The following is a 21,450-nucleotide window of genomic DNA, read 5'->3' on the forward strand; positions in this document are numbered from 1 at the left end:
TTAATTTCAAGAGTTTTGTAAGGTTAAAATATTGTTACTTTCTGCTCCCCCCCCCCCAATTTTTTTTTAATAAAAGATTTCTAATGGATGATAGTAAAAGAAAGCAATTACTGGTCTCTATAGGAAACTGGTTGGCAATGCCCTTCTCTGCAAATTTGTACCAGGAACCTAAATGTGGCTTGCACCAGTGCAAAGGTTACATCCCTGTTTTGTAAGGTTCACAAACACCTGCGTGAACAAGTGACTTGTGTACCAGATATTGTTTTGAGGGATGGTTGCAGTCCATTAGAGATCCATCTTTTTGTCATAGCATCTACTGAGAGTCTTATTGTATAATTAATCTGTACATACCATGTGAATGGAAAATTGTACTGGTGATTGTGTACAGTAGCTGTTTAAATGTTAATATACCTGTAGTTTACATGTCTAAAGGCAATCAATAATTCAACAGCGTAATTTACACTCTGGCAACTAAAATTTATTAAAATCCAGTGTGCAAAAGTTTAAAATCCAATCTTTACAATATAAAACATTACACCGTTTTAGTCTCAAGAACATGATGCTTGATTCTGTCTTGCACTGTGGAACTATCTTAAGCTTTGAAGATCTAAAGACGCGAGTAACTGTTGAAATATAGTATTTGGACACTTCTGTGCTCGTAAACCTTTTTTATTTTAAGGAAGGTGTGGCACATAGACAGCAAAAATGATAATTTGATTATCCAAGTAGATGATTTTATTTGGGGTGAAAGGGAGGCAGGCGGGAAGGGTGGGGTCACTTGACAACAATTGGGGACAGGACTCTAATTAATACCCCTTGCCCCATCGTGTAAGCCAATGCCAAAAGAGCGGGGTGAGGTGGTAAGCGATGTAATTGGAGTCAAACTCCAGCAGCACTTATGTATGCTCTTGGATTCTTTAACTCTTGGGTCTTGCAAACCTGCTTCTGGTCTTGGGTAAGTGAGCAGTGTCCTCAAGAGGAGAGTATACGCGCTGCATAATAAGCTAACGGAAACTAATAGTATGCATTTTTCAATAGTTTTGTTTGCAGTCTCTTCATTTTTGTGTTTTATTCAAGACACTCAACTGACTAATAATGAAAAATTTTGTCAGCTAAACTGGTTTTACAAATCTTAGTTTGCACTGCAAAACACGATTTAGAATTTAAGAATTAAGATGTGCATACATCAATTATTCTGAAGGTTGCACATTAAATATTACAGAAACTACAAATTGATATCATTATAGTATAACAGAAAACACTATATAAAATGGGACAAAATAGTAATAGATTTAAGACTGGGGAGCATGTTTAAAATTTACTAGCACTTAATTTAAAAATAGAAGAGTGATGACTACCAGCCCTCCTCAAAGTTTATTTATGATCTGTTTCAGGAATTGTATTTGATCTTTTTTTTTTAAATGGAAGTGGTGGAGCTTTCCTTCCTACTTATGGAGGTCGTGTTTTTTCTTTCGAGAATTAACGGTTTACCAGTTGATCAGCTTGATCATTTTCCGTTCTACCATGTGAAAACGTACTCCCAAAATGACACTCAGCTCTGTCTATCAAGCAAGAACATCAGTAACATACTGCCCAATGCCTTCCAAAATTTCAGTGCCCTGGAAATACTCGACCTGTCGCACAACAATCTGACAAACGAGGGCCTACCATGTGGATCCCTGAACATAGCAACATTAAGGCACCTGAACACAGCCAGCAATCAACTCACAACTGTCCCATCCTGCCTACCCGCAGCTCTTGAATTTCTTGACTTGAGCAAGAACGTCATCCAGCAGATCGAGTTTTCAGAGTTTACAGGCCTTCAGAATTTAAATGATTTACTTTTAAGTCATAATAAGATCTCAACAATTGTCTCTTCAGGAACAGTGCTCCCACATCTTGCATCTCTGGACCTGAGCTACAATAACTTTACAAAGTTACAATGGAAATTTCAAATGCCTAATCTCACCATGCTCAGACTTGAAGGAAATCCTATGCAACAGATTAGCCCGTGTGAATTCTCTCTTTTCCCCAAGCTCCATTACTTAAACTTGTCCATGATGTCTTTGGAAGTGTGCAGTTACAAAGCATTTGCCTCGGAAATGGAAAATCTCAAAGTACTTGATCTGAGTGCAAACTTATTCAAAACCTGTAAGTACCACTGCCTCTTATTTAGGACCTTTAAAAAAAAAAAATTATGCACGACAGAAACGTTCAGGTTTCTTGCTCCCCTTAACAGGAAAGAACTTAAACATCACATATTAAAGCTCCTGGCCTTGAAGCAACCTCTAATTAAAAACAACACAAACATGTCTACTGACATTGTCAAGCGTCTAAATAATCATCTAATAGTTCTAAGTCACTGAAAGATAGATTAGGAATGTCAGAATTTACTGTATAACTGCAAGCCTAACATGTTTATTGAAGTCATCTGGCTTGCACTCAAAAAAGACATTAATAAGAAATTAAATACTAAATTAGCTAACTACATGCAGACTTGTTCATTGAAATCATGCTAAGTTAGCATTAGGGGCCGAGGATCACAGGGGGGAAAAGTATTTGATTTGAATGTTAAAACTTTCACAAGTAACATTATTTTAAGGATATAATTGGTGGGCTTAGTTTGTGTATTAATACCAATACTCCATACATTAAAAAAGCATTTAGTCAAAGCTATCAATACAATTTAAAAGTCTTGCACTTGGCACTCGCCAGATTTGTCCATACATTGCAATGAATACCAAATAGGTTGCTTTTTTATCAAATGTGAACTTTGAGGCAATTGAAAACAGAAATACTTATTTCACAATCTCTCAAATTCTCATTCATTATAAACAAGAAGGTAATTACACCCCGAAAACGTTACTCGAGTCTTTTGAGTGGCCATGTTGGTTTCACACCCATCCCACTACGGACATCCCTATAAATTAATATCTTGAAGTTCCCCGAGTTTATAATAAAAGTTAATAATCACAAAAATTCTTCAACTGGTAAAACTCACTCTAGTGGCAGAAAAGAGGTACTGTAGTTAAATTGACTCTATTGCTGCCGCACCTTTTACATTGACTATCTCTGGTCAGAACCTAAATAAAGATTGCTTGCGCTGATTTTATTATGGCTTTCAAAAAGGGCCAGCATCACTTGTGTCTGGACAAGATTTAAAACTTAAGGTCAGAAGTGAATGGTCAGTGACTATTATTTGAAGTTGGTTTACTACACCCGTTATGAATAGCCTTAATAATCTGTACTTGTATTTGTCAGCATTGAAAGTAGCTGTAAGACCACAAAAACAATTATGTTGTTGTCTTTAGTAACCAATTATCTTTAAGTGGATTAGGAGAAATATTAGATTTAAGAGAGGTTCTCATTGCTGACGGAGCCATAATGACTGATAGTCCCATAATTTAAGTAAACATACTCCGAGACTGTAGTTCTGAATGTCAGCAAGCCTTATAAAGAGGTCTTCAGAACAATACAATAGATAATCATTTATTTACAATCTCCAGTTGACCCACAATGGTTTGAAGGATTAAGCAATCTCCAGATCCTTTGGATGAGGCAGATGCCCTTTCTTCAGTCTCTGCCTGCGGATTTATTTGTCCATACACCGAGCCTTATTCAAGTGGATTTGGAAGAAAATCCTCAGCTACATTTTGTGAAAAGTAGTATGTTTGAGTTTCTCCTGCATCTAGAGTTCCTTTCTCTTAAAAGGTAATTATTCAACTATCCTATTAGTAGAAATATTTCATGACAATCAGTGGATGAAAGTATACCTTAAAGATTTCTTACATTTTGTTGATATTTTTTTATTAATTCAGTGTTGTCATTCAGCATATTTAGTGTGTTGACATCAATGTGATATAAAAATTGCATACTTAAGCCCATATGCTTCTAGCGTGCTACTCTTAATTCATGACTTTAAATTGCTCTCTTCACCAGAGAGAGAGCTATAGTCATCATTTTCTGCAGTCACAATACAAGTCTGGTTGGATAAAATCTAAACTGCATTGAGGGGTATTTTCCCAGTTCAAATGGAGATAATACAACATTTTCACAAACCCACCATTAGCCTTTGTTGAAGTTCTAGCGACATCAGTGTTGAAAATGAATTATTATATACTATGTAAATCTATCCAGCATTAGGCAACACAGTTAACTCCCGATATAGTGTCAGTCGTGGCTCAGTTGGTAGCACCCTCACCTCTAAGTCAGAAGGTTGAGAGTTCAAGTCCTCACTCCAGAGACTTGAGCACAAAAATCTAGGCTAGCACTCCAGAGAGTGCTGCAATGTCAGAGGTGCCATCTTTCGGATGAGACATTACAAACCGAGGCCCCATCTGCTCTCTCAGGTGGATGTAAAAGATCCCATGCAACTTCGAACAGCATAATTTGAATTATCCAGTAATTCAAATGAAGTAACTTTGTCAGGAATGAACTGTGCTGGTTAAATTGGGAGTTCTGCAATAATACAACACCGCATCTAAAAGGCCATTGACACCAGAACAGTGACTAAAACGGTCACTGAAACACTCAATTTGTGCCACATTATTAGAAACAACTGTGCAAAGAAACAGGCACAATACAGCCAGCACAGTATGTACTGTTCATGTAAAAAAGGAGTTTTCAAATGGCACAAGTCTGCAAAGCAAATACAGGATAAGCAGTTACAAATATGTCTCCCTACTAAACAGGCAGAAAAGGTCACTGCTCCAATAGTGCCCTTGAAATTCTGCAACATTTAAACAAAATATCTTCTATAGTTAGAGCTAGGAGTCAAACAACAGAGTTTACTTGTCCAAAAGGTTTAAGTTTTGACAGTTGGGTTTACTAGGCGAGATACTGCCTCACAACAAGAACTGTGGCAACTGAGCAGTTATTGGTGCTGATACTTCTAGCATACTTAGCCTATACAAAGATTTCCATAGATTTTCACTTCATGCCAGCTTAATACCCTAGCAGCTGTAAAGCACAAATATTATTTTATGCTTTAAAGAAAACTTATTATGGTTCTTCAAAAAGATTTTGTACTAGACAAGAAGTCTGGGCGAATGAATGACGTCCTTTCAACACACAAATCATTTTTGCTCTTGCCATTAAGGCAATCTCAAAAAGAATTCCACACAATTCATTTTGGAAGGGAGTTCTAGGAAGTTTTTCTTATTCGTTCCCGGGATGTGGGGATCACTGTCAAAGTCGGCATTTATTGTCCATCTCTAGTTGCCCAAGCAGTTTTGATACAATCGAGTAGTTTGTTCAACCACTTTAGAGGGCAGTTAAGAGACATCTACATTTGTGTGGGACTGGAGTTGCATATAGGCATACAAGGACAACAGATTTCCTTCCCTAAAAAGGACATTAATGTACCAGTTGGGTTTTTACAACAATCAGACAGTTTCATGGTCACTTTTATACAGATACCAGCTTTTTATCTCAAAATTTTTCAACTGAATTCAATTCTCAAACTACCATGGTCGGTTATGAATCCTCAATCTCTGGTTTACTAGTCCAATAAAATAACCACATACCCAGGTTTACTGCATTCTATTCCATCCCCCAAACTTTTGGTTAGGATTACTTAAAATGATATATATTCCCAGCATATGCATCATTTCTGACTCCGGTTTAGTTACCAATTCAACACTAATGCTTTGGAATCTTTTAAATGTGGTGAAGGTTTCTGCCTCTACCACCCTTTCAGGCAGTGAGTTTCAGACCCCCACCAAGCCCCTATTGCACTTTATCAGGGAGGCTTAGAGGGGGTCCCTGTAACGCCTCCGCTGCCCACCACTGGCTCGCTTGCCGTGAAGGAGTTCTGAGTAAAGCGCTTGCTTTGGGAATCTCGTGTCCGGCATGCATACTATTACGCTAATTGTTACGCTAATGAGAAAGGCGGCAGTGGTCATGCCATCTTCCTCATTAGGCACATGGATGGCACTAGGCATTCACTCCAATTCAGGCGTGATCCAATTCCCAGGTCTAGCTGTTGCTTAAGAACAATAAAAATGTTTGTGCATTGTACAGCTGTAGTTCCAACAACATATGTGTTTCATTTTTTCCCCCTGTGCGCAGAGTTTAAGCTGATTTTAAACAAATTTGATGTATAGATGGTGCAGTCATGGGGTTAATGATTAAAACCATTAGCAATATGCTTAATTATCATTCTTTTTAATAATTGATGAAATCCAGACAAATGTACAACAGCTTACACATTTATAGCATCTTTCACCGAATGAAATGTCACATGGTGCTTTACCTGCCGACTGTATCAGCAGGGCCCAGATAGAGGAGTGGGAAGGTCGGGGCAGATGAGTGGCACGTGTTTGTGGCGCGATGCGGTGAATGTTTATGCCGGAGGAATGGCGAGAGATCGTGGCGAAGGTACGACAGATGAAGGTATGGGGCCCAGAAGAGCCGAGGGCCCAGGGGCAGCACGGGCCAGCCCACACTGCGATATGTGTGCACGCTAGGTCCGTGCAGTAGAGCAGCTCTCCAGTCGTCTTGGTTAATCCTTGCCACTGGACCAAGACCTAGCTCTGTCAAGCCCATGTGGTGGCTGGTGTGCAACGGTCACCACATGTTAAAAAAATTTACGCACAGGCATCTTCCACCCCCTCAATTGGAGTTCAGGACTGGAACATCGCGTCCTTCATCGAAACACCTGTGAACGCATGGAAACAAGTCATCCACGTTCGAGGGACTGCCTATGATGATGATGAATATTTTGGTCAAGAAAATGGGCCAGAAATAGTCAAAGTTTATAAGTGATTTATACTTACCCTAATGCAGAATCCCGACCCAAAACAAAAACATCATTTTTTTCACCAATATGTTTAGTTTTGCAACAGCAGCAAGGAAATGTGTATTGAACCTATATTGTCAAATGAATTGTAACAATATTACACATTCACAAGTGAATGGTGTATATTCAAGTAATGGGTCACATTTGCTGGATCAAGTTACTAATGATATGTTTTTCTTAATTTACTCATGTTATCCACTTTATACTCAATGCTATTACCACTAAATAAAGGAAAGTAAAATGTAGACTAGACTACTTCAGGTGCCACTGCAGTGAACAGATAACTAGATGCAGCTGATTTTTTTACATAAAACCAATGTGGCATCCTTACTAATTTAAAAATTAACTCCACTTATTCAAAGAGAAATTTTCCAAGGGGGGCGAAAAATGGCAGCCTATAAAATGGTTTACCCATAAGCAGTCACACAGATTTTCCTACTTTGCCTAAATTTACACTGCAACTGTTCCAATAGGTGAACAGGCTGGCAACACATATATAATCCATTAAACAATCAGGACCTCTGTCACTCAATAAGGTAAAAGGTGCAACTTTGAAAGCATCAGTAATAATAAAAGATAAAAGGTGGTCGGGAATTGATTGAATGGGGCAAATAAAAGACTAAAGCAACCAACAAAGATATTCCAATTAAAAGTGTTGCTTTTTCTTATTCTAGTTGTAACCTGACAGAATTCAGACCCTGGAATTTCTTCACTAATTCAACGATCACAGTAAGCCTCTCTGAAAACCCCCTGGTCTGCAGCTGTGAGCTCACCTGGCTGATTAGTAAACCAGAAAAGATCCAACTGAACAGGTAAGGATCTGATTAGTTTCACCATAAGCAGCAGCAGCTTCAACTAGAACTGGGCTAGTCAGACTGGGCTAGAATTTCCATGGCATCCCCACCCGGTTTCTCAGCAGTATTGGTCGGTTTGGGCAGAAAACCACCCGGCGGAAATTTCGGAACAGTTCCGCCGGCGGTTTCGAAATACTGCTGGGGAGCAGACCACCGGCGTGCACCGTCCAAAAACCGCCACCGCCTGAGTTTTGTCCCAGTGGTGACCTGTAGGTAAGTAAAAAAAAAAACGCCCACGGAACTGGGCGGTAGGTAAGAAGCCCTGCAAAAAAGTTAAATGAAAGTTTTATTTTACTTTTTCAGCAATTGTGTGTAAAAGGTTCCTGAGAATGCAGTGTTATTTATTTTTTGTATTTTGAAAAAATTATTTAGTGTTTTCCCCTCTCCCTCAGTCTAAATTTTAGTAAGTACCGCCAATTAGATTAAGTTTCACCTAATCGGCCCAGGATCGCGTTTTCCGCCGACAGTCGGGGTGTAAGGTCCATTTTTTCCGCCAGGCGGAATTTTTTCCTTTTTTTGTGGAATTTTTCACCCATGGTAATTTTAAAATCTTAGCGGTATTTTAGGCGGCAATCCGGTGGTGGTGGATTTTTTTTGAAATTCTAGCTCAGTACAACTAACACAATGGTGAGGTAGGGAAAAACACACATTTACAATGTTCTAAATTAAAATCTAGACATTGGACAGAGACAAGGTTAAAAGGGACAACTGTGAAAGCAGTCTGTACTGGTTTTGTTGTTTAAATTAAAACAGTAACTGTAGCAGCTTAATTTTTACTTGTCTAACAAACAAATAGTTAACAATCATAGGATCATAGAATCTTACAGCACACAAGGCAACTGTTCAGCCAATCATTTCTGCACTGGCTCTTTGAAAGAGTTATTTCTCACTGGGAAATAGGCATGTGGCCTGAAAAATCACCATCAAAAGCAACGCTATATTTTACTCCACCATTTTGAACATAAAAGTTACAGGTGACGCAGCATGAACAACAGGATATTTCTTTGCTCCTGTAATTCCTCCACTTTAGCAAGTTCTTAACCTTAAATGATGCCACCAAAAGGAAGTTCCAAGTGGAGATTAGGCTCTTTCCCACAAAAACTTGATACTTCAGCTCACTGCCCTGCCCATTTTGTAGTATCCCAATGCAAATTTGTGCAACTAATTTATGTTCATGGGATGTGGGCATCCCATATGCAAGGCCAGCATTTATTGCCGATTCCTAATTGCCCTCGAGGTGGTGGTGGTGAGCCACCATTTCAGACAGCAGTTAAGAGTCAATCACATTACTGTGGGTCTGGAGTCACATATAGGCCAGACCAGGTAAGGATGACAGATTTCCTTCCCTAAAAAGGACATTAGTGAACCAGATGGATTTTAATCTGATAGTTTCATTACTGATGCTAGCTTTTTATTCCAGATTCATTTAATTAACTGAATTTAAATTCCCCAGTGCCATGGTGGGATTTGAATTCACATCTCCAGATCATTAATCCAGACCTCTGGATTACTAGTCCAGTAAAATAACCACTATGCCACCATACCCAACTGCTGCTCAGTTGGTAGCACCCTTGCTTCTGAGTCAGAAAGTTGTGGGTTCAGAGACTTGAGCACAAAAATCTAGGCAGACACTCCAGTGCAGTGCTGAATGAGTGCTGCAGTGGCAGAGGTGCCGTCTTTCAGATGAGCCGTTAAACCGAGGCCCCGTCTGCCCTCTCAGGTGGACGTAAAGGATCCCATGGCACTATTTCAAAGAAGAACAGGGAAGTTATGCCAGGTGTCCTCGTCAATATTTATCTCAGATTTCCCTGAAAGGGAGGCATTCGATAAGGTGCCACACAAACGGTTGCTATGCAAGATAAGGGCTCATGGGATTACAGGTAATATATTAGCATGGATAGAGGATTGGCTAACAGACAGAAAACAGAGAGCAGGGATAAACAGGTCATTTTCAAGTTGGCAGGCTGTACCTAGTTCTGTGCCGCAAGGATCAGTGCTGGGGCCTCAGCTATTCACAAAATATATTAAATGACAGATAAAGGGAGAAAGTGTAATGTATCCACATTTGCAGACAATACAAAGCTAGGTAGGATCTAAGCTGAGGAGAACACAATGAGCCTGCAAAGGGATATAGGCAGGTTAAGTGAGTGGGCAATAAAGGTGACAGAAATAGTAGAATGTGGGGAAATATGAGGTTATTCACTTTGGTAAGAAGAATAGGAAAACAGAAATATATATATTTTTTTAAATGATGAGAAACTATTAAATGTTGGTGTTGAGAAATTTGTGGCTCAACCGTGGCTAACAAGGGAAATTAAGGATAGTGTTAAATCCAAGGAAGAGGCATATAAATTGGCCAGAAAAAGCAGCGAACCTGAGGACTGGGAGAAATTTAGAATTCAGCAGAGGAGGACTAAGGGTTTAATTAAGAGGAGAAAAATAGAGTATGAGAGGAAGCTTGCCGGGAACATAAAAAATGACTGCAAAAGCTTCTATAGATATGTGAAGAGAAAAAGATTAGTGAAGACAAACGTAGGTCCCTTGCAGTCAGATTCAGGTGGATTTATAATGGGGAACAAATAAATGGCAGACCAGTTGAACAAATATTTTCATTCTGTCTTCATGAAGGAAGACACAAATAACCTTCCAGAAGTACTAGGGGACCGAGGGTCTAGTGAGAAGGAGGAACTGAAGGATATCCTTAGAACATAAGAACATAAGAATTAGGAACAGGAGTAGGCCATCTAGCCTGCTCCGCCATTCAACAAGATCATGGCTGATCTGGCCGTGGACTCAGCTCCACTTACCCGCCCGCTCCCCGTAACCCTTAATTCCCTTATTGGTTAAAAATCTATCTATCCGTGACTTGAATACATTCAATGAGCTAGCCTCAACTGCTTCCTTGGGCAGAGAATTCCAGATTCACAACCCTCTAGAAGAAATTCCTTCTCAATTCTGTTTTAATTTGGCTCCCCCGTATTTTGAGGCTGTGCCCCCTAGTTCTAGTCTCCCCGACCAGTGGAAACAACCTCTCTGCCTCTATCCTGTCTATCCCTTTCATTATTTTAAATGTTTCTATAAGATCACCCCTCATCCTTCTGAACTCCAACAAGTAAAGACCCAGTCTACTCAATCTATCATCATAAGGTAACCCCCTCATCTCCAGAATCAGCCTAGTGAATCATCTCTGTACCCACTCCAAAGCTAGTATATCCTTCCTTAAGTAAGGTGACCAAAACTGCACGCAGTACTCCAGGTGCGGCCTCACCAATACCCTGTACAGTTGCAGCAGGACCTCCCTGCTTTTGTACTCCATCCCTCTCGCAATGAAGGCCAACATTCCATTCGCCTTCCTGATTACCTTATTAGGCAGGAAATTGTGTTAGGGAAATTGATGGGATTGAAGGCCGATAAATCCCCAGGGTCTGATAGTCTGCATCCCAGAGTACTTAAGGAAGTGGCCCTAGAAATAGTGGATGCATTGGTGATCATTTTCCAACAGTCTATCGACTCTGGATCAGTTCCTATGGACTGGAGGGTAGCTAATGTAACACCACTTTTTAAAAAGGGAGGGAGAGAGAAAATGGGTAATTATAGCCTGACCTCAGTAGTGGGGAAAATGTTGGAATCAATTATTAAAGATGAAATAGCAACGCATTGGAAAGCAGTGACAGGATCGGTCCAAGTCAGCATGGATTTATGAAAGGGAAATCATGCTTGACAAATCTTCTGGAATTTTTTTGAGGATGTAACTAGTAGAGTGGACAAGGGGGAACCAGTGGATGTAGTGTATTTGGACTTTCAAAAGGCTTTTGACAAGGTCCCACACAAGAGATTGGTGTGCAAAATCAAAGCACATGGTATTGGGGGTAAGGTACTGACGTGGATAGAGAACTGGTTGGCAGACAGGAAGCAGAGAGTCGGGATAAACGGGTCCTTTTCAGAATGTCAGGGAGTGACCAGTGGGGTGCCACAGGGCTCAGTGCTGGGACCCCAGCTCTTTACAAAATATATTAATGATTTAGATGAAGGAATTGAGTGTACTATCTCCAGGTTTGCAGATGACACTAAACTGGGTGGTGGTGTGAGCTGTGAGGAGGATGCCAAGAGGTTGCAGGGTGACTTGGACAGGATAGGTGAGTGGGCAAATGCATGGTAGATGCAGTATAATGTGGATAAGTGTGAGGTTATCCACTTTGGTGGCAAAAACACGAAGGCAGAATATTATCTGAATGGCGGCAGATTAGGAAAAGGGGAGGTGCAATGAGACCTGGGTGTCGTGGTTCATCAGTCATTGAAAGTTGGCATGCAGGTACAGCAGGTGGTGAAGGCAGCAAATGGTATGTTGGCCTTCATAGATAGGGGATTTGAGTATAGGAGCAGGAAGGTCTTACTGCAGTTGTACAGGGCCTCGGTGAGGCCTCACCTGGAATACTGTGTTCAGTTTTGGTCCCCTAATTTGAGGAAGGACATTCTTGCTATTGAGGGAGTGCAGCGAAGGTTCACCAGACTGATTCCCAGGATGGCAGGACTGACATATGAGGAGAGACTAGATCAAGTGGGCCTTTATACACTGGAGTTTAGAAGGATGAGGGGATCGCATAGAAACATATAATATTCTGATGGAACCGGACAGGTTAAATGCGAGAAGAATGTTCCCGATGTTGGGGAAGTCCAGAACCAGGGGACACAGTCTTAGGATAAGGGGTAGGCCATTTAGGACTGAGATGAGGAGAAACTTCTTCACTCAAGAGTTTTTAACCTGTGGAATTCCCTCCCGCAGAGAGTTGTTGATGCCAGTTCATTGGATATATTCAAGAGGGAGTTAGATATGGCCCTTACATCTAAGGGGATCAAGGGGTATGGAGAGAAAGCAGGAAAGGGGTACTGAGGGAATGATCAGCCATGATTTTATTGAATGGTGGTGCAGACTCGAAGGGCCGAATGGCCTACTCCTGCACCTATTTTCTATGTTTCTATGTTTCTACTGCGAGTAACTAGGAAGGCAAATGGCATGCTGGCCTTTACTGCAAGTGGGTTGGAACACAAGAGGAAGGAAGTCTTGCTTCAGATGCAAAGTACAGGGCTTTGGTGAGATCACACCTGAAGAAGTGTGCAGTTTTGGTCTCCTCATCTGAGGAAGGATATACTTGCCATCGAGGCGGTGCAACAAAGGATCACTAGATTGATCCCTGGGATGAGAGGGTTGTGCTATGAGGAGAGATTGAGTAGATTGGGCCTATACTCTCTGGAGTTAAGAAGAATGAGAGGTGATCTCATTGAAAAATACAAGATTCTGAGGGGGATTGACAGGGTAGATGCTGAGAGATTATTTCCTCTGGCTGGAGAGTCTCGAGCTAGAGGCCACAGTCTCAGGATAAGGGACAGCCTTTTAAGACCGAGATGAGGAGGAATTTCTTCACTCAAGGGTTGTGAATCTTTGACGTCACAGCCTAGGGGGTAAGTGATTGGCTGGTGATTGGTGAGTAGTTTTTCTTTTTCTTCTTATATTGGTCAGTAACTTTTAACATTGTTATTACCAGTTTAAGTGTATCTAAGGGTTAAGACATGGCAGGAGAGCACGGTCGGGTGATATGCTCCTCCTGTACCATGTGGGAACTCAGGGACGCTTCCGGTGTCCCTGACGACTATGTGTGCGGGAAGTGTATCCGCCTCCAGCTCCTGACGGTCCGCGTTACGGAATTGGAGCTGAGGGTGGATTTACTCTGGAGCATCCACGATGCTGAGAATGACGTGAGTATCACGTGTAGTGAGTTGGTCTTACCGCAGGGAAAGGGTCCACAGCCAGATAGGGAATGGAAGACCAGCAGGAAGAGTAGAGCAAGGAAGGTAGTGCAGGGGTCCCCTGCGGTCATCCCCCTGCAAAACAGATACACCGCTTTGGGTACTGTTGAGGGGAATGACTCATCAGGGGAGGGCAGCAGCAGCCAAGTTCATGGCACCGTGGCTGGCTCTGCTGCACAGGAGGGCAAGAAAAAGAGTGGGAGAGCGATAGTGATAGGGGATTCAATTGTGAGGGGAATAGATAGGCGTTTCTGCGGCCGCAACCGAGACTCCAGGATGGTATGTTGCCTCCCTGGTGCAAGGGTCAAGGATGTCTCGGAGCGGGTGCAGGACATTCTGAAATGGGAGGGAGAACAGCCAGTTGTCGTGGTGCACATTGGTACCAACGACATAGGCAAAAAAAGGGATGAGGTCCTACGAAACGAATTTAAGGAGCTAGGAGCTAAATTAAAAAGTAGGACCTCAAAAGTAGTAATCTCGGGATTGCTACCAGTGCCACGTGATAGTCAGAGTAGGAATCGCAGGATAGCGCAGATGAATACGTGGCTTGAGCAGTGGTGCAGCAGGGAGGGATTCAAATTCCTGGGGCATTGGGACCGGTTCTGGGGGAGGTGGGACCAGTACAAACCGGACGGTCTGCACCTGGGCAGGACTGGAACCAATGTCCTAGGGGGAGTGTTTGCTAGTGCTGTTGGGGAGGATTTAAACTAATATGGCAGGGGGATGGGAACCAATGCAGGGAGACAGAGGGAAACAAAAAGGAGCCAAAAGCAAAAGACAGAAAGGAGATGAGGAAAAGTGTAGGGCAGAGAAACCCAAGGCAAAGAACAAAAAGGGCCACTGTACAGCAAAATTCTAAAAGGACAAAGGGTGTTAATAAAACAAGCCTGAAGGCTTTGTGTCTTAATGCAAGGAGTATCCGCAATAAGGTGGATGAATTAATTGTGCAAATAGATGTTAACAAATATGATGTGATTGGGATTACGGAGACGTGGCTCCAGGATGATCAGGGTTGGGAACTCAACATTCAGGGGTATTCAACATTCAGGAAGGATAGAATAAAAGGAAAAGGAGGTGGGGTAGCATTGCTGGTTAAAGAGGAGATTAATGCAATAGTTAGGAAAGACATTAGCTTGGATGATGTGAAATCTATATGGGTAGAGCTGCAGAACACCAAAGGGCAAAAAACGTTAGTAGGAGTTGTGTACAGACCTCCAAACAGTAATAGGGATGTTGGGGAGGGCATCAAACAGGAAATTAGGGGTGCATGCAATAAAGGTGTAGCAGTTATAATGGGTGACTTTAATATGCACATAGATTGGGCTAGCCAAACTGGAAGCAATACGGTGGAGGAGGATTTCCTGGAGTGCATAAGGGATGGTTTTCTAGACCAATATGTTGAGGAACCAACTAGGGGGGAGGCCATCTTAGACTGGGTGTTGTGTAATGAGAGAGGATTAATTAGCAATCTCATTGTGCGAGGCCCCTTGGGGAAGAGTGACCATAATATGGTGGAATTCTGCATTAGGATGGAGAATGAAACAGTAATTTCAGAGACCATGGTCCAGAACTTAAAGAAGGGTAACTTTGAAGGTATGAGGCGTGAATTGGCTAGGATAGATTGGCGAATGATACTTAGGGGGTTGACTGTGGATGGGCAATGGCAGACATTTAGAGACCGCATGGATGAAGTACAACAATTGTACATTCCTGTCTGGCGTAAAAATAAAAAGGGGAAGGTGGCTCAACCGTGGCTATCTAGGGAAATCAGGGATAGTATTAAAGCCAAGGAAGTGGCATACAAATTGGCCAAAAATAGCAGCGAACCTGGGGACTGGGAGAAATTTAGAACTCAGCAGAGGAGGACAAAGGGTTTGATTAGGACAGGGAAAATGGAGTAAGAGAAGAAGCTTGCAGGGAACATTAAGGCGGATTGCAAAAGTTTCTATAGGTATGTAAAGAGAAAAAGGTTGGTGAAGACAAACGTAGGTCCCCTGCAGTCAGAATCAGGGGAAGTCATAACGGGGAACAAAGAAATGGCGGATCAATTGAACAAGTACTTTGGTTCGGTATTCACTAAGGAGGATACAAACAACCTTCCGGATATAAAAGGGGTCAGAGGGTCTAGTAAGGAAGAGGAACTGAGGGAAATCTTTATTAGTCGGGAAATTGTGTTGGGGAAATTGATGGGATTGAAGGCAGATAAATCCCCAGGGCCTGATGGCCTGCATCCTAGAGTACTTAAGGAGGTGGCCTTGGAAATAGCGGATGCATTGACAGTCATTTTCCAACATTCCATTGACTCTGGATCAGTTCCTATGGAGTGGAGGGTAGCCAATGTAACCCCACTTTTTAAAAAAGGAGGGAGAGAGAAAACAGGGAATTATAGACCGGTCAGCCTGACCTCAGTAGTGGGTAAAATGATGGAATCAATTATTAAGGATGTCATAGCAGTGCATCTGGAAAATGGTGACATGATAGGTCCAAGTCAGCATGGATTTGTGAAAGGGAAATCATGCTTGACAAATCTTCTGGAATTTTTTGAGGATGTTTCCAGTAAAGTGGACAAAGGAGAACCAGTTGATGTGGTATATTTGGACTTTCAGAAGGCTTTCGACAAGGTCCCACACAAGAGATTAATGTGCAAAGTTAAAGCACATGGAATTGGGGGTAGTGTGCTGACGTGGATTGAGAACTGGTTGTCAGACAGGAAGCAAAGAGTAGGAGTAAACGGGTACTTTTCAGAATGGCAGGCAGTGACTAGTGGAGTGCCGCAAGGTTCTGTGCTGGGGCCCCAGCTGTTTACATTGTACATTAATGATTTAGACGAGGGGATTAAATGCAGTATCTCCAAATTTGCGGATGATACTAAGTTGGGTGGCAGTGTGAGCTGCGAGGAGGATGCTATTAGGCTGCAGAGTGACTTGGATAGGTTAGGTGAGTGGGCAAATGCATGGCAGATGAAGTATAATGTGGATAAATGTGAGGTTATCCACTTTGGTGGTAAAAACAGAGAGACAGACTATTATCTGAATGGTGACAGATTAGGAAAAGGGAAGGTGCAACGAGACCTGGGTGTCATGGTACATCAGTCATTGAAGGTTGGCATGCAGGTACAGCAGGCGGTTAAGAAAGCAAATGGCATGTTGGCCTTCATAGCGAGGGGATTTGAATACAGGGGCAGGGAGGTGTTGCTACAGTTGTACAGGGCCTTGGTGAGGCCACACCTGGAGTATTGTGTACAGTTTTGGTCTCCTAACTTGAGGAAGGACATTCTTGCTATTGAGGGAGTGCAGCGAAGGTTCACCAGACTGATTCCCGGGATGGCGGGACTGACCTATCAAGAAAGATTGGATCAATTGGGCTTGTATTCACTGGAGTTCAGAAGAATGAGAGGGGACCTCATAGAAACGTTTAAAATTCTGACGGGTTTAGACAGGTTAGATGCAGAAAGAATGTTCCCAATGTTGGGGAAGTCCAGAACCAGGGGTCACAGTCTGAGGATAAGGGGTAAGCCATTTAGGACCGAGATGAGGAGAAACTTCTTCACCCAGAGAGTGGTGAACCTGTGGAATTCTCTACCACAGAAAGTAGTTGAGGCCAATTCACTAAATATATTCAAAAGGGAGTTAGATGAAGTCCTTACTACTCGGGGGATCAAGGGTTATGGCGAGAAAGCAGGAAGGGGGTACTGAAGTTTCATGTTCAGCCATGAACTCATTGAATGGCGGTGCAGGCTAGAAGGGCTGAATGGCCTGCTCCTGCACCTATTTTCTATGTTTCTATGTTTCTATTCTCTGTCGTTGAGTATATTCAAGACCGAGATAGATTTTTGGACTCTAGGGGAAATCAAAGGATATGGGGATCAGGCAAGAAAGTGGAGTTGAGGTTGAAGATCAGCCATGATCTTACTAAATGGCGGAGCAAGCTAAAGGGGCAGTATGGCCTACTCCCGATTCTTATGTTCCTATGCTCTTAAAATGGGGGAGGGGGGAGAGGGGAAGAAAAAGAGCATCAAGTATTAAAATTCTTCCTTTGGTGTATTCCTGTAGTCTAAAGAGAATCCCGTACAACCCAAGAGAACTTTTATAAAATACTATAATGTTACCTTTCTTCTAGCATAGACCTGAAACATTTGCATTTCCCATTCTTAAATAGCCACCAGCCCCTCAAGGACCTCCAGACCGCTGTGCGGCCACACAGCTCAACGGGAACGTTGTTTACAAGTATTTGGCAACAGTTGTGAGCTGCACCCTTTATATTGAGTAAAGATGAAATTATCCATAATACCTACTATGCTCCAGCAGAGACTTGGAGCACACTTAACAGAATGTCGTGCGGTGGTGTTGCTCAGAATCCAGTGAAGCACATTATTAAGCCTATACATTTTCCCGTAGGGCTTCAATGATGCATAACTGTGGGCATGTGAAAATCTCAGATTTTGTCCTTCCAACGGTGGCTAGTGTCAGGAGAGAGCAGAACATTCTGAGCGATATAGCACCAAGACGTAGTCTGAGTGGTTAACGGTCCAGCACTAATGACAGCAGTGCTCGGAGAAAATTCAGATGGTGAATTATTATAGAAGCTAATTTAAGGGGCACTGAATTCAGTGCATTTTTTTCCTATTCTATATTGGCACCAATATTCTTCAGAAACTTAGTAATAGTTTTGTGTATAAACAACAGCAGAAATGAATGCTCAGTAATAAACAATTGGATTATATTTCGGCACAAATTTGAGTGTTGCAGAATAAACTGATCAGTGAAGTGTAAAGATTTATAATGTTTATTAATGGTCAAACCATTAGCTTAAATTTCATTTTTTTTAATATTTAACTTCTCCCCAACAGAGCAAATTATACCAGATGTCATAGGAAAGGTCCACAAAGAGAGATTTTATTGACAGATCTCATAAACGAGTGTGATATTAATGGAAACCACATGCAGGAATTACTGGTTGATGCCAGTACTGCACAAACTCAACTGTTGGAGCATACAACAGCAGTATTTCACAATTCTTCGGATATCATCATCAAGACATCAAGCAGCAAGTTACCAGTCCAAAGCTCAGCTCGGTTCCAATTCAGTATCAGTACATCTTCCCTGAAGACTACGAATGTGTTGAATACATTACCTTTCCATGGCTCATCTTCAGATTCAAACTCTGCTACTTTACAAACTAAGGAAAGCAGCACACAAAATGATAAAAATTTGATTAAAAGTGAAAGTAAATCAAGGACAAAAACTTCAACATCAACCACTACCACAGGTCAAACTGGGACCAAACATTACCCGACCAATACCACAGGTCAAACTGGGACCAAACATCACCCGACCAATACCACAGGTCAAACTGGGACCAAACATCACCCGACCAATACCACAGGTCAAACTGGGACCAAACATTACCCGACCAATACCACAGGTCAAACTGGGACCAAACATCACCCGACCAATACCACAGGTCAAACTGGGACCAAACATTACCCGACCAACACCACAGGTCAAACTGGGACCAAACATCACCCGACCAATACCACAGGTCAAACTGGGACCAAACATTACCCGACCAACACCACAGGTCAAACTGGGACCAAACATTACCCGACCAACACCACAGGTCAAACTGGGACCAAACATTACCCGACCAACACCACAGGTCAAACTGGGACCAAACATTACCCGACCAATACCACAAGTCAAACTGGGACCAAACATCACCCGACCAACACCACAGGTCAAACTGGGACCAAACATTACCCGACCAATACCACAGGTCAAACTGGGACCAAACGTTACGCGACCACTACCACAAGTCAAACTGGGACCAAACATTACCCGACCAACACCACAGGTCAAACTGGGACCAAACGTTACGCGACCACTACCACAAGTCCAACTGGGACCAAACATTACCCGATGAACACCACAGGTGAAACTGGGACCAAACATTACCCGACCAATACCACAAGTCAAACTGGGACCAAACATTACCCGATCAATACCACAGGTCAAACTGGGACCAAACATTACGCGACCAATACCACAGACCAAACTGGGATCAAAAATTACCCGATCAATACCACAGATCAAACTGGGACCAAACATTACCCGATCAATACCACAGGTCAAACTGGGACCAAACATTACGCGACCAATACCACAGACCAAACTGGGATCAAAAATTACTCGATCAATACCACAGATCAAACTGGGACCAAACATTACCCGATCAATACCACAGGTCAAACTGGGACCAAACATTACCCGACCACTACCACAAGTCAAACTGGGACCAAACATTACCCGACGAACACCACAGGTGAAACTGGGACCAAACATTACCCAACCAATACCACAAGTCAAACTGGGACCAAACATTACCCGACCACTACCACAGGTCAAACTGGGACCAAACATTACCCGACCAATACCACAAGTCAAACTGGCACCAAACATTACCCGACCAATACCACAAGTCAAACTGGCACCAAACATTACCCGACCAATACAAGTCAAACTGGCACCAAACATTACCCGACCAACACCACAGACCAAACTGGGACCAAACATTACCCGACCAATACCACAGATCAAATTGGAACCAAACATTACCCAACAGTGACATTAGAGACATCAATATTACCAGAATTCTCCTCTATTTCCACCACCATAAAGAAGAAGGGACCGATATTTATAGTGATTGAAGATGATGATTCAGAGTCCCTGGAAGAAGAAATTACAAATCCTCCACATGTTGGTGATTGTAATTATGATCCATGTAGGCATTGGCAGGTACCTTGTCATGACCTGCGACATTTGACAGGCTGTCACTGTCCGGACATAACTGGGGAGGATGTCATACCAGATCCAGTGAAGATACAAAAAGTGATTAGGATTTCAGACAATTCAGCAGAAATCTACTGGTGTGCCCCTAGTTCTACAGTACTCCATTACTATATTATCTTTCAGTCAGACGACAACAGACATTTGTATAAGACAGACACTATCAATCCTACATATCGAAGATATACTTTACGTGATCTTACCTCGGATAGCACATATCACACGTGTGTGGTGGCTGTGAATAAAGCTGGATCAAGCACTGCAAGCAGCATCTGGCCTTCAAAAGGTCCATGCTATATATTCAAGACCAAGCCAAACTACAATAATATATTTTATATAACCTCTACTGCAATTATTGCCATTCTCTTCATACTTGTGATTATCCTATCAATTTGCTTGTGCAGAATACGTCAAAAGGGACGATTAACGGATTTATCTCGTATAAGCTTGAACCCCCTAAGTTTGCAGAATCCAGCATTTGACGACCATCTGGAACTGGCAGATCCAAGATCAGTAATTAACGCAGACTCCGAACAAATCCCCTGATGCCAATATTTAAAACAGAACAATTCTTTTTAGAAGTAGCTGCTTAAATTTAGCAAACGATGGAACTTTTCCTGCCAATATTTTGGTATTTTCTACACCTCATCAATGTCATTGTTCTTCAGCAGTCATTCAAGGAGTGGTGTCATTTATAAAAAGGACCCTTTCAAAACGTGTATAAGATACATCTTTTCAATGAACCATTTAAATAAATTGATATATAGAAGGAATTAAATACATATGCTTTCTACATGTGAAATAAAACAGAATTCCTGTACTTTTTTTTGGAGAATGAAGAGGTTTTATCACAGCAAAAAAAGTTCCCTCCTGTGATAAAGCAACGATACTTAAAGGTCTGCAGTGGTCCCTTTAACTACCATCTGTTAGGCCATATATAGACCTATATTTCCTGAACACAGACTGCCCAGCACTGGCTGCATTCAAGGCAACCAAATATTGCAGCCGGCACCTCAGGAGTTAGGCCCCTTATTTGAATCTGTTTCAGGCATGCATCCTGGCCGCCTATTTTTTTTGCCTACATCATTATTTCAGGCAGCATTTCCGGCTCTTAATGAGCATGCATTTCCTGCCCGCCATATTGGAG

At 42.0% G+C, this 21,450-nt stretch overlaps 2 protein-coding genes across 3 annotated transcripts in view; one reads left to right on the forward strand and one right to left on the reverse strand.

The window, feature by feature from the left end:
• Positions 1 to 21,450, reverse strand: part of crls1 (cardiolipin synthase 1) — a 74,357-nt gene that overhangs the window by 32,403 nt on the left and 20,504 nt on the right. The gene's annotated exons all lie outside the window — the stretch shown is intronic.
• LOC139272862 (leucine-rich repeat neuronal protein 4-like) lies at positions 837 to 21,043 on the forward strand. The gene is made up of 6 exons (XM_070888972.1): positions 837 to 955; positions 1,616 to 2,151; positions 3,507 to 3,711; positions 7,474 to 7,611; positions 18,308 to 18,684; positions 20,080 to 21,043. Exons 1-6 carry the CDS (start codon positions 837 to 839, stop codon positions 20,847 to 20,849), a joined length of 2,145 nt encoding a protein of 714 aa, XP_070745073.1. The 3' UTR covers positions 20,850 to 21,043.

This window comes from Pristiophorus japonicus, chromosome 9 (assembly GCF_044704955.1).
Source record: "Pristiophorus japonicus isolate sPriJap1 chromosome 9, sPriJap1.hap1, whole genome shotgun sequence".
Lineage (NCBI taxonomy): Eukaryota > Metazoa > Chordata > Chondrichthyes > Pristiophoridae > Pristiophorus > Pristiophorus japonicus.

Excerpts from the sequence above, each read along its gene's own strand:
- LOC139272862 (XM_070888972.1), top strand. The coding sequence starts at position 837 with ATGCCAAAAGAGCGGGGTGAGGTGGTAAGCGATGTAATTGGAGTCAAA. Across the intron at positions 2,152-3,506 it reads TGCAAACTTATTCAAAACCT|TTGACCCACAATGGTTTGAA; the intron begins GTAAGTACCACT and ends TACAATCTCCAG. Across the intron at positions 7,612-18,307 it reads GAAAAGATCCAACTGAACAG|AGCAAATTATACCAGATGTC; the intron begins GTAAGGATCTGA and ends TCTCCCCAACAG.